The sequence below is a fragment of the Crocuta crocuta genome, unplaced genomic scaffold (assembly GCF_008692635.1).
Source record: "Crocuta crocuta isolate KB4526 unplaced genomic scaffold, BGI_CrCroc_1.0 scaffold102, whole genome shotgun sequence".
NCBI classification, from domain to species: domain Eukaryota; kingdom Metazoa; phylum Chordata; class Mammalia; order Carnivora; family Hyaenidae; genus Crocuta; species Crocuta crocuta.
Genome location: NW_027530019.1, coordinates 3,477,984 through 3,490,335, shown reverse-complemented (window position 1 = coordinate 3,490,335; position 12,352 = coordinate 3,477,984). Strand labels below are relative to the sequence as shown.

The following is a 12,352-nucleotide window of genomic DNA, read 5'->3' as shown; positions in this document are numbered from 1 at the left end:
CTATGGATATATTCAGGTACATAGTCATATTTATATGTGTGCTTAGGCCATATGGATGGTCCAAATAATTCCAAGCTCAAATATTTCCTTCTTTACTATTACCCATCCTTGAATTCTTAGAATATCTGCCTTCTCTTTAGTTGGATTCTGGGGTCAGTTAGAGTATCTATGAACAAGAATGTCTATTCAGTGCTATCCTTCCTTCAGAGTAAATATGGATAGTCAGGATGGAGGATTGGGATGGATTATAAGAGAAATAAAAGAGCTGCTTTCAAAGAGCTTACACTCTCATTTTTACCCAGTTGTTTTATTGCCAAACAGTAGGATGAAAAGAATATTCAAACATGGATATGGTGGTTGACTCAATGGCAATGAGTTTAATTTTTGCAAATGATTTTTTATTTTTAAGTGGCATTCATCAGATACAATCATATTGGCTATATAACACAGGTAACACGGTATTTGAAAAATTAACTAATCTACTAGATTCTCTTTAAAGAGCTAATTATAAGGCGTGCACTTTATCCACAGCTATATGTAATGATTCAGTATACTCAGTAGCTCTTAAATCTCTAAGGTAACTATTAAATCAGAGGTAGGATAAAAGATGATTGCAGGGTTTCTACCCTGACCATGTTCTCCACGGATCTGTTGCTGTTGACTTTGGGATCATGGAAAGAAAGAGAAGGGGAGACTGTTGAGGGAGAAAGAGAATGGAATGGGTTTGAACCCACTGGGTTAGGGAATTAGATGTATATGTAGAGGACTTTTCCTGCCTCAAATCACTGGGGGCTGTTGTGTTAATAGATGCCATTATTTAAAGTTATCTCTTGGTTAGTGCTAGTGGAGCTAAGCAAGGATGCAAACATGAAGAAAATAATTTTTATTTGAATTTGAAATGTATTGCATGATTTTTTTTTCCTATAGCAGATGGGTGGTCCTAATTATATTTTACTCAGGCTATTACTAAATTACTCTGTATTACCCAAATCGATATCTATTGTAGTAGAGGTAAGTGGCTGAGGCATGAATTGAGACACTGGAAAAGGAGAGTCTCTTATTTAACTTTTGCCACAAACAAGCCACCTGTGGATGATTAAGAGTTAATTGAATAATTCATAAGAAAAGTCAAATGCTAAATTTGTAAGCATTTCTCCAAATAATAAGAATGTTGTAGACCCTGCCACTAAAAACTGAATCAAAACACTTTTATTCGTATTAGCAGGTGTGTTTGGCCCTAAGTACCCAGACACCAGCCTGGTCTTTCTAATGGACTTGAATGCTTCTACCTCAGGCATTAAAATGCTCTTGGGGCAAAGCAGTGGGGATTTTGTGGGAAGGAGGACATAACTTTCGCTCATGGCCTATCTTTTTCCAAAGCATGTTTTGTGGAATTGACCATTTCCCCTGCAAACTATTGGCCTCTATTTTCTTTGGAAGTCTGGTTCTCTGGTTTGGACAAGAACAGACAACCAATGTCTCTTGGCTTGCTGATAGCCCATATGAGGTATGCCTATAAAATGGCACGGGCCACCAAATATTCACTGTGAGGATGACACTACCTGGTAAAGATGGATGATTTCCATGTGAACTACTGGTGAGAAATGCTCCAGAGTAGATACTGATCAAATTTCTTTAGTGTTCGAGGCACTTTTCTGAATTTCTTGGGGTAAAAACCATTTCCAGCAAGTTGCCAGTTTCATCTGGGTGTAAAGACAAGCCATGTTTTTTCTGCATATTTTCAACACACTCTCCTTGCAAAGTCTGCACGTGGAATCGTCTCAGAAGTGTAACCAGGATGACTTTCATCATCACCATGGCGATGTACTTTCCTGCACAGCTACGGGGCCCAAAACCAAATGGCTGAAAATACCTGTAAGGAACCTGTGAAAATGATCAGACAATTAGCCAGAGTATTAAAGGGTACAATCGTTCAGTCTCTGTTTGATTCACCCTGAAAACACTGATCAGTCAGAATGCTATTTCAGGCTCTAAACCATATAGCTTCTTGACTAAGATAAGTGTCTGTAACTCAAATAAACTCTTTTTTCCATCCAATGTGATTCACCCCTGAGACATACCCCCAACCTTGGACAGTCCCCAATTTTTCTCTTTACATAAATGTCCTGGGGTAAAGCAAACACATCATCTTATTACAGCCGGTGTTAGCATACTCAACTATCTCTGTGGGATGGTCACAGCTTTACTACACTTCTGCATGTCACCAAGGCAAAGATTGTTTTTGTGCAAAGATGTTGACTCCTGGCCTATTAGTGACAAGCATCTAAATATTTTTAGTTATGCAAAAGTTAATGGGGACCAAATCTGTTTATCTTGTTCACATCTGTACTTACATAGTACCTGGCATGTAGTGGATGCTTAATGAGTTTTTATTGGCCAGTCGTCAATAGAGCATGGGTTGCTCACATAGAAACAGAATGACTTAGAGAACTGGATTAATAAGATCATGTTTCTACATCATATGCAAATGGAAAAGAAGGCAGTGAGGGAAATATCTGGATAATTTAGATTAATAAATGTCATTGCCTAAAATTGGACATAATAGAAGCAGAATCTGCAGTTTCCTTCAGTGAAAGGTGAAGCAGTTCCAGTTACTGTTCATGGGGCCATTTGATGAACCAAAGGCAGACTGCAAAAACTAAATCCTTTAGTTTCAATTTCCATCCGAGGCACATCTGGACTTTCCTTTGCTTAGGTGGTGCTAGAGCTGAATCTATGTGATTACAAAGGGAAACACTGAAATGGAAAAGTAGGTTGGTTGGGTTAAACAAAATTTGCCTCATTGTAGCCAAATTAAAGGCCTGGATTTTTCAAATTTTGACCCATTGTGTGGCCACTGTATGGATACTTCTCAGAGTTGGAGACCCAGCATCTTTGGCTTAAGGATGAATATGGTAGGCATGTTCTAAGCTAGGGGACATGTGTTCTCCTGGTGAAGCAATACAGGGGAACAAGTAAATAGAATGAAATGCACATGGTGCAAACACAGAACCAGAAAGAATTTAACAATTGACATTTTTTAAAGTGGCACACTTGGTTTTAAGGAAGAGTTCTTACATTCTTTGCAAAGTTTTCAAGAGTAAATTCATTGGGCTTGGGGAAAAACTCGCGTCTATGCATTCTTCCAATATTCAGGATAATGTTAGTCCCTTTTTTCACTGGATAGCCATCGATGACATCATCCTGTAAGGCTTTGCGCATGACCAAGTTCACAACAGGCTGGTACCGCATGCTCTCATAGATAAAGTTTTCCACCACTTTTAATTTTTGCATATCATCAATCCTTATTTCTCTTTCACCTGTGGGAGTAGATAAATAGGACAAGGAGGTAATGATAGTTTCAATATGTGATGGGCATTTAAACTCTCATAGTTTCCACAGAACAGTTTGCTCCTGGTTGAAAAAAATTTCTGTAATTCTAATGCAAGCCAGCAAATATGGTTTGGGCCAAATATGCTATGTTTGGTTCACAGAGTATTTTATAAAAATTCACATTTGAGGCAAATTACTATAAAACCTAGGAGATTTCACATAAAAGTCTGGATTTCTAGAAAAACCAGAAAACCTGATGATACTGGACCCACATCCCCACATGGCAATGATAGACTGAACTTGAGTGGCAACAGACCTTTAGAGGGGTATCCATCTACAGTTTTTTAAAATGTTTATTTGTTTTGAGAGACAGAGCACAAATGAGGGAGGGACAGAGAGAGAGGAGAGAGAACCCACTGCAGAGCTCCATCCCGCAAACCGTGGAATCATGACCTGAGCTGATATTGAGTTGGATGCTTAACCCACTGAGCTACCCAGGTGCCCCACCTGCAGTTTTATGTAGACCTATACAGTCTGCTTCGAACATTTATCTGCCTGGCCCCTGAGGTCTTTGAGTTTTGTCTTCCACTCTAAATTCTAGGGGACATTCATCAGTTTCAATGACATTTTCTCCTCTGGTTACCTGTGCAGTCATCTGCCTGGAACACATAAATGATAGTCCCTCTTCCCATCTGATCAAGAACAACCTATTGTGGTATAGTAGCAAGAACCCCTCTCCCTACCACAGCAAAATAGGTGCTTCAGCTAAACTCTGGCTGTGCTAGGGATTGACTTTCACTGTTTCAGATTAGCCTGACACTGGTCAGAGAGGCTTGGATTACTCCCAGAGCTGGCAAAGCTTCAAAGTGTCCTCAAATGGGCTACCACTTTTGCAGAATCAAAATCAGCCCAGTGTCCCAAGGCAGCTCTGTCTCCTGTACAACTACACCATTCAGGAAAGGTCTCATTTGGTCAGAGAACTCTAACTGCCCTTCCCCTTGCCTCTGGCTCTTTGCACTCCAGGGTCTAATGGGGTACATTTATCTGGGGTGGAGAAGAAGAAGGGAAGATGACAGAGAAGGTAACCAAAGGCATTCCCTAGGAAGTAATTACTAGGTGAGTGTGTCTAGAGGGAACATGAACACATGTACAAATGGTTCAGCTGTTTCCCATCTTTGCTGAGGTTTGTTGAAGGGTCAGGGGAACATCATGGGGCACAAAAACTTTTCATCTCTCAAGGAAATTGAATTAAAGGCTCGTGGTTTCAAGAGCAATTTTCCCCTTGTTGCCTGAACTCCATCATTCTGTGGCTCTCTCTTAAGTCCACTGGGCTTGCTTGTTAAGTTCTCTTTCTTCTGGCAGCCTGTGAGCCCCACAAGAGTAGTAAAGCTGTGGCTTATTCACTGATGTGCCCCTGCACCTGACCCAGATCCCATAACCCGACAGGGGGCACATGAGAAACCTTTCTGGATTTGGAGCTTGGATGTTATTCTGGCTTCCTGTTATCTATCTTCCCAGGCAATTTTCCACCTACTACAATGCACCTGTAGACCCCTTCTTTCACAAACTTAACTTTTCTATGAAATTTCCCCTTACTATAAACTATTTCAAGTAGCACTCAAATGGCTTTAACGGTTGTTAAATGTTAGAGATGGTTCATCTCTACAACCAAATAAGTTGCTTCACAGGAATCATTTAAGGTCAAGAGAGAAAAGTCAATATCATTACTGATATCTCTTTACAAGTCAGAAATGTGTCCTTAAAAAGATTATCCATGCAAAGGACATTCCAAATAAGGAATTCTGTTGTTGTTGTTGTTTGTTTGTTTGTTTGTTTGGGAGAGAGAGAGAGAGAATCCCAAGCAGGCTCTGCATTGTGGGGCTCAGTTCCACCAACCATGAGATCATGGCCTGAGCCAGAGTCAAGAGTTGGAGGCTTAACCAAATGAGCCACCTAGGTGGCCATCTAGGAATCCTGTTTTTCCCCCAGAAAGCAATTCTGATTTCTTCTAAATGTGACAGTGTTTCTGTGGAAGGTTGGTGGTGTCAGAAGCAATGAGCAGAATGATGCTTAGGCAAAGACAGAGCAGGGAAAACTAAGGTAGGGAAGACCTGACAGGGACCTGGTAGAGGAGGAGAGAGCAGTGGGAGGAAGGGTCCAATATCACTGGATTTAGGGGGAGAGGAAAACCGATCACTCTCCTGCCTTTACTGTCATCCTTTCCTTGTCCTTCTGTCACTGATTGGAAGTTCATTTGTGGACAGACTGCTTGAAACCCAGAAACACTGGTATAGATGATAGCCGTTTCCCTGGGTGGATACATGAAAGCTTTTTACCACTGATAAGGTAGGCAGAACATTGTACTTGATCTTTAAGCAGATACTATGTATCTTTAAGCAGTCAAATACAACCATACAAATGTGTTTATGTGCACCTTAAGACCTTGAAGAACACACAGTAAAGTATTAACAGTGGTTTTCCCTGGGGTATGCAAATAAGGCTGGGGAGAATAGGAGGGGTCAGGGAGTGTCACTTTATGTTTTATACATCCCTCTGTTATTTAAATATTTTTCAATGAGCGTGCATTATTTTGGTAATAACAAAAACACAGAGAAAACTAACTTTTCTACCTATCTGGCATAATCAAAGTGTGGCAAAATGGCTACCTTTATTGTTCTCTGGGTGGATTACAATATTTTGTTTGAAATCTGACTCTTTGGACATAAAAAGAGAAGCAGTTATTTTTTAAGCTCTATTATTATTTGACCAGTTCTTACCAACAACAGTCTGTATTTCCTTCATTATCGCCTCTTCAACCTTAGGGTGCTTTGCAATGAGAAAAAGCATAAAAAACACAGAGACAGACATGGTGTCTGGTGCTGCGATCAGCATTTCCAGTATGCACTGGTTCACATTCTCTTTTGTCAGGTCACCACGTTTCTGAACAATTGGAAGAAGGGAGAAAAATTTGAAAAGTGAATCAAAGCTTCAAAAATTCAGGGGAAGAGACAGTCAGAATCAAAAAACACCAACAAAATGAAGTCATAAATATTATGTCTCTAATTGACTATGGACATTTTTCAGAAAAATCTTCAGCCAAAAGCTGAACTATCTATATATTTACTGTCTTTGGGCTCCCCCATTTTCATATTTTGTATTGTGCAAACATGGTAGTTTCAGTCTTAAAGGTCATTCTTACCACAGTGTTGAATGAGTGGATTGTTTGGGTTATCATGACAGATATATTAGAGCAAATACATAAAAGCAGAAGTATGCAACAATTACAAGAGGGGATCTTTACACAGCCTATACACAGTCATACACATATGTTACATGAGAATTACAGTTAGTCTAGATAAGTACCTCAGCAAAAATCAACTCAGTAGCAAAATCCATACAGTCTTCCAGTTTCTCTGCTGTGGAAATTCTGTGTCTTTTTTCTTCTATTAGAATTTCCAAGGCATCTTTCAAATCCTTGCTAAAAAAAATAGGTGAAAATAGAATCTATTTGTACCCAGTTAAGACAGCTAGAAAAACAGATTTATTAGTCATTTGCTTAAATAAAGTTATCTACTTTAATTGAAGCCATTACCACTCATAAATAACTGAATTTAAACTTAATTCTTCATAAATATTCTTAACTTACATATTCATTATACTTCATGTTAAGGAACCAAATTTAGCTAAGATGTCTAGATACTGGTAGCAAAATGAAGGCTGTAACCCGTAGTTAAATGTTAAACACTGGTACCAAAATAGTCAATCCAATCATGTTGTCTGATTTTTGATTTGGCCAATGCAGCATTTGATGGGGGATTGAGGAGAGGGGAAAGTGGGTGATGGGCATTGAGGAGGGCACTTGTTCGGATGAACACTGGGTATTGTATGGAAGACAATTTGACAATAAATTATATTAAAACAAAACAAAATAAATACATTGAAAACTGAAACCAAAAACCAGTGAATGTCTTTAGTGGGGGCATGCCCTCTCCAATTCACTACAGGTACCTTCACTTCCTGTTGACTTGTATCCACCCAGCCCACTTCTGTTTGCCCAGCCCTGGAAACTACTGAGTTTGAGATTTTCTGTTCTAGCAAGTAAACAAGTGATCAAGTCTTATTCTTGATATTTATTCTCGTACTTTGCAGTTTCTGCCATATAGTAAACATGAAGTAAATACTTATTGACTGACTAGCTGCATGAGTTTATATAGTACATGCATTTTGACAGTGTGGTAGAGGGAAAAGGACCTTGGAAAGAGAGGGCCAACTTCTGGTCTGGATTGTTCTCTTTTTCTGGAACCTACTTTAAGTCTCTTACATCTCTTTTATATTTTTTTATTAAGAAAACTTTAAATGTTTATTTATTTTTGAGACACAGAGAGACAGAGTATGAGCAGGGGAGAGGCAGAGAGAGGAGGGAGACACAAAATCCAAAGCAGGCTACAGGCTCTAGCTGTCAGCACAGAGCCTAACACAGGGCTTGAACCCATGAACTGTGAGACCATGACCTGAGCCTAAGTCAGATGCCCAACTGACTGAGCCACCCATGTGCCCTTCGTACATCTTTTTTAAAGTGAGAACTCAGACTCAATGAACAATAAGTCCATCTTAAGATCTAAATGCTGTTATTTTGGCCTTTGTCTTGAAGTGTATGTGTCCATATGTAAGTGTATTATTTCCCAACCTCAGGGAATGGTATTCTGCATTACATTACATGTGAAATAAACCTTTCACATTTTTGTTGACATGGTTATGTGTACACTCTGTTGATGCTGCTGACATAAATAGCCTGTATGTTTACTCTAGCTCAGCAGAAAAAGTAAGGAAAAATTCTTTAAGATCCCTCCCATTTTTAAAGTTTCTTTTGAGCATCTCAAGGAAGTGTTTAAACATTTGAAGAGGTATTCTTCAGGCTAGTAGAGTAACTGTGTCATTCTAAATGAGGATGCCACCTAATATATATCTCTGTAAGTGTGATTATGGATACATACATACCTACAGATATACACCAAGGATACATTCACATTCATTCATCTAGCAATCCATTTATTCAGCAAATATTTATTAACAACTCTTACATACTAGAGACAGATATTCACTCAGTTAGTGGGCTATGAATGCCTACTACCTGACAGATGACTCCCAAATGTTCTGGGAGCTATGAAAATGCCCTTAGACTATTAATTCATAGAGAATTCCTTGATGGAACTGCATCCACTTATGAACATCGGCTTCCTCCCTGGGTCAGAATCATGGGCCTGTGAATGCCTTTGGGATCTTTCTCATGCAGTTAAAAGCTGGCCCTACATAAATGTAGACATATGAATTTATATGTCCTTAAAAACTGGGAGAATTGTGTTCACTGACAGTTTTCAGGGAATAGGTAGGTAATCTCTAACTTATAAGCATGCATTAAAAGAATATATCTGTAAGTCTGTGGTTTGGCACATTTTGTACCAAAACAAGTGTGGCTTGGTTATCAGTCCAGGCCACAACTCCTATTTAAGATATTCTGTGGCTAAAAAACCTTAAACTTGCCAGAACAAAAAGGAGAAAACAGTACTTCTGTAATATTGGAAATTAAGATAAGCAAAAATATAAAATTGAATAAATAGGGATGGGAGTAGATGTCCCAGAATCCTTTCCATCAGTATATTTCTAAAAAGTATTGGCATGACAGGGAAAGACAAATACTATATAATCTAATTTATTTCTATGGATAATGAGGCAAAGAAGGGAAATGAGATAAAGCATGCTAAAGGAAATAATAAGAGAATAATAGTCATTTAGATGTGGAATCTTAAAACAAAACAAAACGCTAGTTCTTAGATACAGAGAAGAAATTGGTAGCTTCCAGAGGTGAGGGGTAAGGGTAGGCAAAATGGATGAAGGGAGTCAAAAGGTACAAACTTCTAGTTATATAATAAATAAGTCATGGAGATGTACAACATGGTGACTGTAGTTAAAAATACTGTATCACATATTTGAAAGTTGCTAAGAGAATATACCTTAAAAGTTTTAATCACAAGAAAAAAATTTTGTAACTAGGTATAATGGTGATCATTTCACAATATATACAAATATTGAGTCATTATGTTGTATACCTGAAAGTAATATATATCATTTATACCTCATTTTTTAAAAAAAGCATTGCCATTATTGTAATGGACATGGATTGGGGAGAAGATTATTAGTTTTCTCCAAGTCTTTACTGCTCCAGGACATAGGAGATACAGATGAATGCACTAACCATTGGCAAATATTATATAGAGAGGGAATGTTGCTAAGCTAATTTCTGTAGGAACCTATGAGAAACCATTATACAATTTCATGCAATACATTTCTATGGCTTGCTAGCCAAAAACAAAGTTAAAATAATGACCAGGAACTATGTAATGAGACTCTTCAGACTACTGCCAAATTTGACCATAGTGAAGAGGTGAATCCATTATCTCATGGGTTCTAGTCTCAAGAAGCTCTGCTGCAAACTAAGTGAAATGTATAAAGACCCAAGGGTCTAAATCACCCACCTAATACTCATCGACCACATGGGACTATATAAAGTGACATCAAGTTGGCTTTCTCCCTAACATTATTATTAAATTTCAAAATACACAAACAGGATAAAGTTGGGGTTTCAAACAAGTTTGGGAACTTTTAGAGTTGGTGAATTTAAGATGGTCAGGGACATGTGAGGAAAGATATGAACAAATGGAAGGGGGAAACTAACATATTTAGGGCCTTCTATGTGCTATCCTCTGTGTTAATTGCCCTACTTAAAGGATCTCACTAACGTATATCCATACTCTGGAAGGTAGGTTATATTTTACTTTAAATAGCTTCCCAAAGCCATTTAGTTACTAAGTGGTAGAGGGAAGATATAAACCAGGTGTGTCTGCCTCTAGATCCCATGGGGTTTTCCCTGGTGGTTAGAGAGGGCAGTGTTTAGTGGCTGGCTACTTATACTCTAAAAACCTATTTATTGGCCAATAGGCCATTGGGCACTCATCCAGTTTTGGGCTAGTCTATAACCCAGGCAAAACCATTTAATGACTGTTTCAGGATCCCCCAAAGATATAATATATATAACTAAAAAAAGGAAATCACACAGTTTGTTGAAGTTCATTATAGTCGTTGTGAAAAAATTCTTTTGAGACTACTATCAATTCCTACAAGTTGAATTCTGTTAAATTCATTCAGAAGTAACATAACTATAAAATGATCTTGTCTTTCCTCTTTCCAGATATGCAAAGAAAATTTTGAGAATAATGGTAGGTTCAGTCAACCCTTCTCTTCAACTCAAAATATACCGCGGTGTCCTACTTTCAGAGATGGGGCTCCCAGACCACCCACTTAGCCCTCTTGCTGAAAAGCTGCCTGGGCCAAAGGCTTCCCTTAATCTTTGGTCTGGCCACATGCAGCCAAATTGCTGTAAGAGGTGTTTCATCAGCATCTTAATCCATAGCTCCCTTGTGGGCTCTGGAGAGTAGACAGCTAGCTGAAGAGGCCAACAATAGCAAGGACACACCCCAAATCAATCCAAACTCACTGTAAGTTTTCCAAATTTGTGTTACTTACACAGACTTTTCATATTTTCTGTATAGCCAAGAAATCTTAAAGAAGATGTCTGGTTTGAGAAGGAGAGCTTGCCACGCATCAAAATAACCCTGGATTTTAATCACGATGGCACTTTCTGGAAAAACAAAAGAGCAGAGTAGTTGAGCAAAAATGTGAGCCCAAGAAGAGAAGAGAAGATTCCTTGTATAGAGTCTTTTATCAGCCCCAGGGTTCTAAGCTGGGCAAGGTCCCCACTTTCAGTGGTGTTTCAGCCATGTGAATGCCAATAGTTAACATTAATCAACATTAATTTATTCTGCTTGGCATCTAAATTAGCAAAATTAACTAGAGCTGTGCCACTTTTCAAGTTCGTGTTAGAGACCTAACCTAGAATGTCACATGCCCTTCTTTGACTGAGTGTCCAACTCCTTCCTGTGTTTTTGGACAGTAGGAAATAAGAGGGGGACCAGTAAATATGGCTGTTACTGGCCTCAATTCTGGCACCTGGGAGGGTAAAAAGCCATGTCACTTTCCTGTTTACATTTTGGTCCAGAGTATAAATTTCATTTTAGTATCTCTGATGTCTTGTCCTGAGCCTCATGCATAGTCAGCTCTTTTTTAAAAAATTTTTTAAATGTTTATTTTTTTTGAGAGAGAGAGACAGAGACAGAGTATGAGAAGGGGAGGAGCAAAGAGAGAGGGAGACACAGAATCCGAAGTAGGCTCCAGGCTCTGAGCTGTCAGCACAGAGCCTGATATGGGGCTCAAACCCACCAACCGTGAGATCATGACCTGAGCCGAAGCTGGATGCTCAACCAACTGAGAAACCCAGGTGTCCCCATAGTCAGCTCTTAATGAATGCCCTTTAATTAAAGTGAATGCTAAGGGAAAGAAAACCTTTGCTTTTTTCAAGTTGTACAAAAAATAAGGGGATAGATACTTATTTTCAACCACTAAATACCAGTCACCATGCAAAGTGCTTTATAAAAAAGACCTCATTTAATTCTTACAACCATGCTGTGATGGGGAGAGTGTCATCACTTTTTCAGATGAAGAAACTGCAGTTCATAGAAACTAAGAAGCTCGCCTAAATCTACACAGCCAGTGTGGCAGGCAGGCCCTTAGGCTGGAGCCCAGTTCTATCTGACCTCAGAGCATTGTTCCTCTTTGTTGTACTGACTCCCTCAGGCAAATTGAGAGTTTAACAAGGGTGGTGTGTGGAGAAGAGGAATAAACATAGCTCTGCATGTATTATACAGGTTCCTAGCATCACAGCCCATATCCCTAGGTTAACATATTCCTAGGTTTACAATTCCCTTTACTTCATTCTTCCTAAGAACCAAGGTCAGCAGGGAACTATGAAGCAGGGACTTATAAAATATGTACTTGCCTAACCTTAGGAGAGATGCATGTAGGACAGACCAGCTGGGATTAGAGGGGGTGGATTAAGCAAGGGGTG

At 39.0% G+C, this 12,352-nt stretch overlaps 1 protein-coding gene across 1 annotated transcript in view; it reads right to left on the bottom strand.

The window, feature by feature from the left end:
- Nucleotides 1-376: 376 nt before the first annotated feature.
- The window catches only part of CYP19A1 (cytochrome P450 family 19 subfamily A member 1), a 73,083-nt gene continuing 61,107 nt past the window's right edge, over nt 377-12,352 (bottom strand). Inside the window, exons 6-10 of the mRNA XM_077764407.1 lie at nt 10,915-11,029; nt 6,697-6,811; nt 6,111-6,273; nt 3,079-3,320; nt 377-1,884 (exon numbers count right to left, since the gene is read on the bottom strand). Coding sequence (XP_077620533.1) covers nt 1,636-1,884; nt 3,079-3,320; nt 6,111-6,273; nt 6,697-6,811; nt 10,915-11,029 — 884 coding nt within the window. The 3' untranslated portion in view covers nt 377-1,635. The remainder of the gene's footprint in view (nt 1,885-3,078; nt 3,321-6,110; nt 6,274-6,696; nt 6,812-10,914; nt 11,030-12,352) is intronic.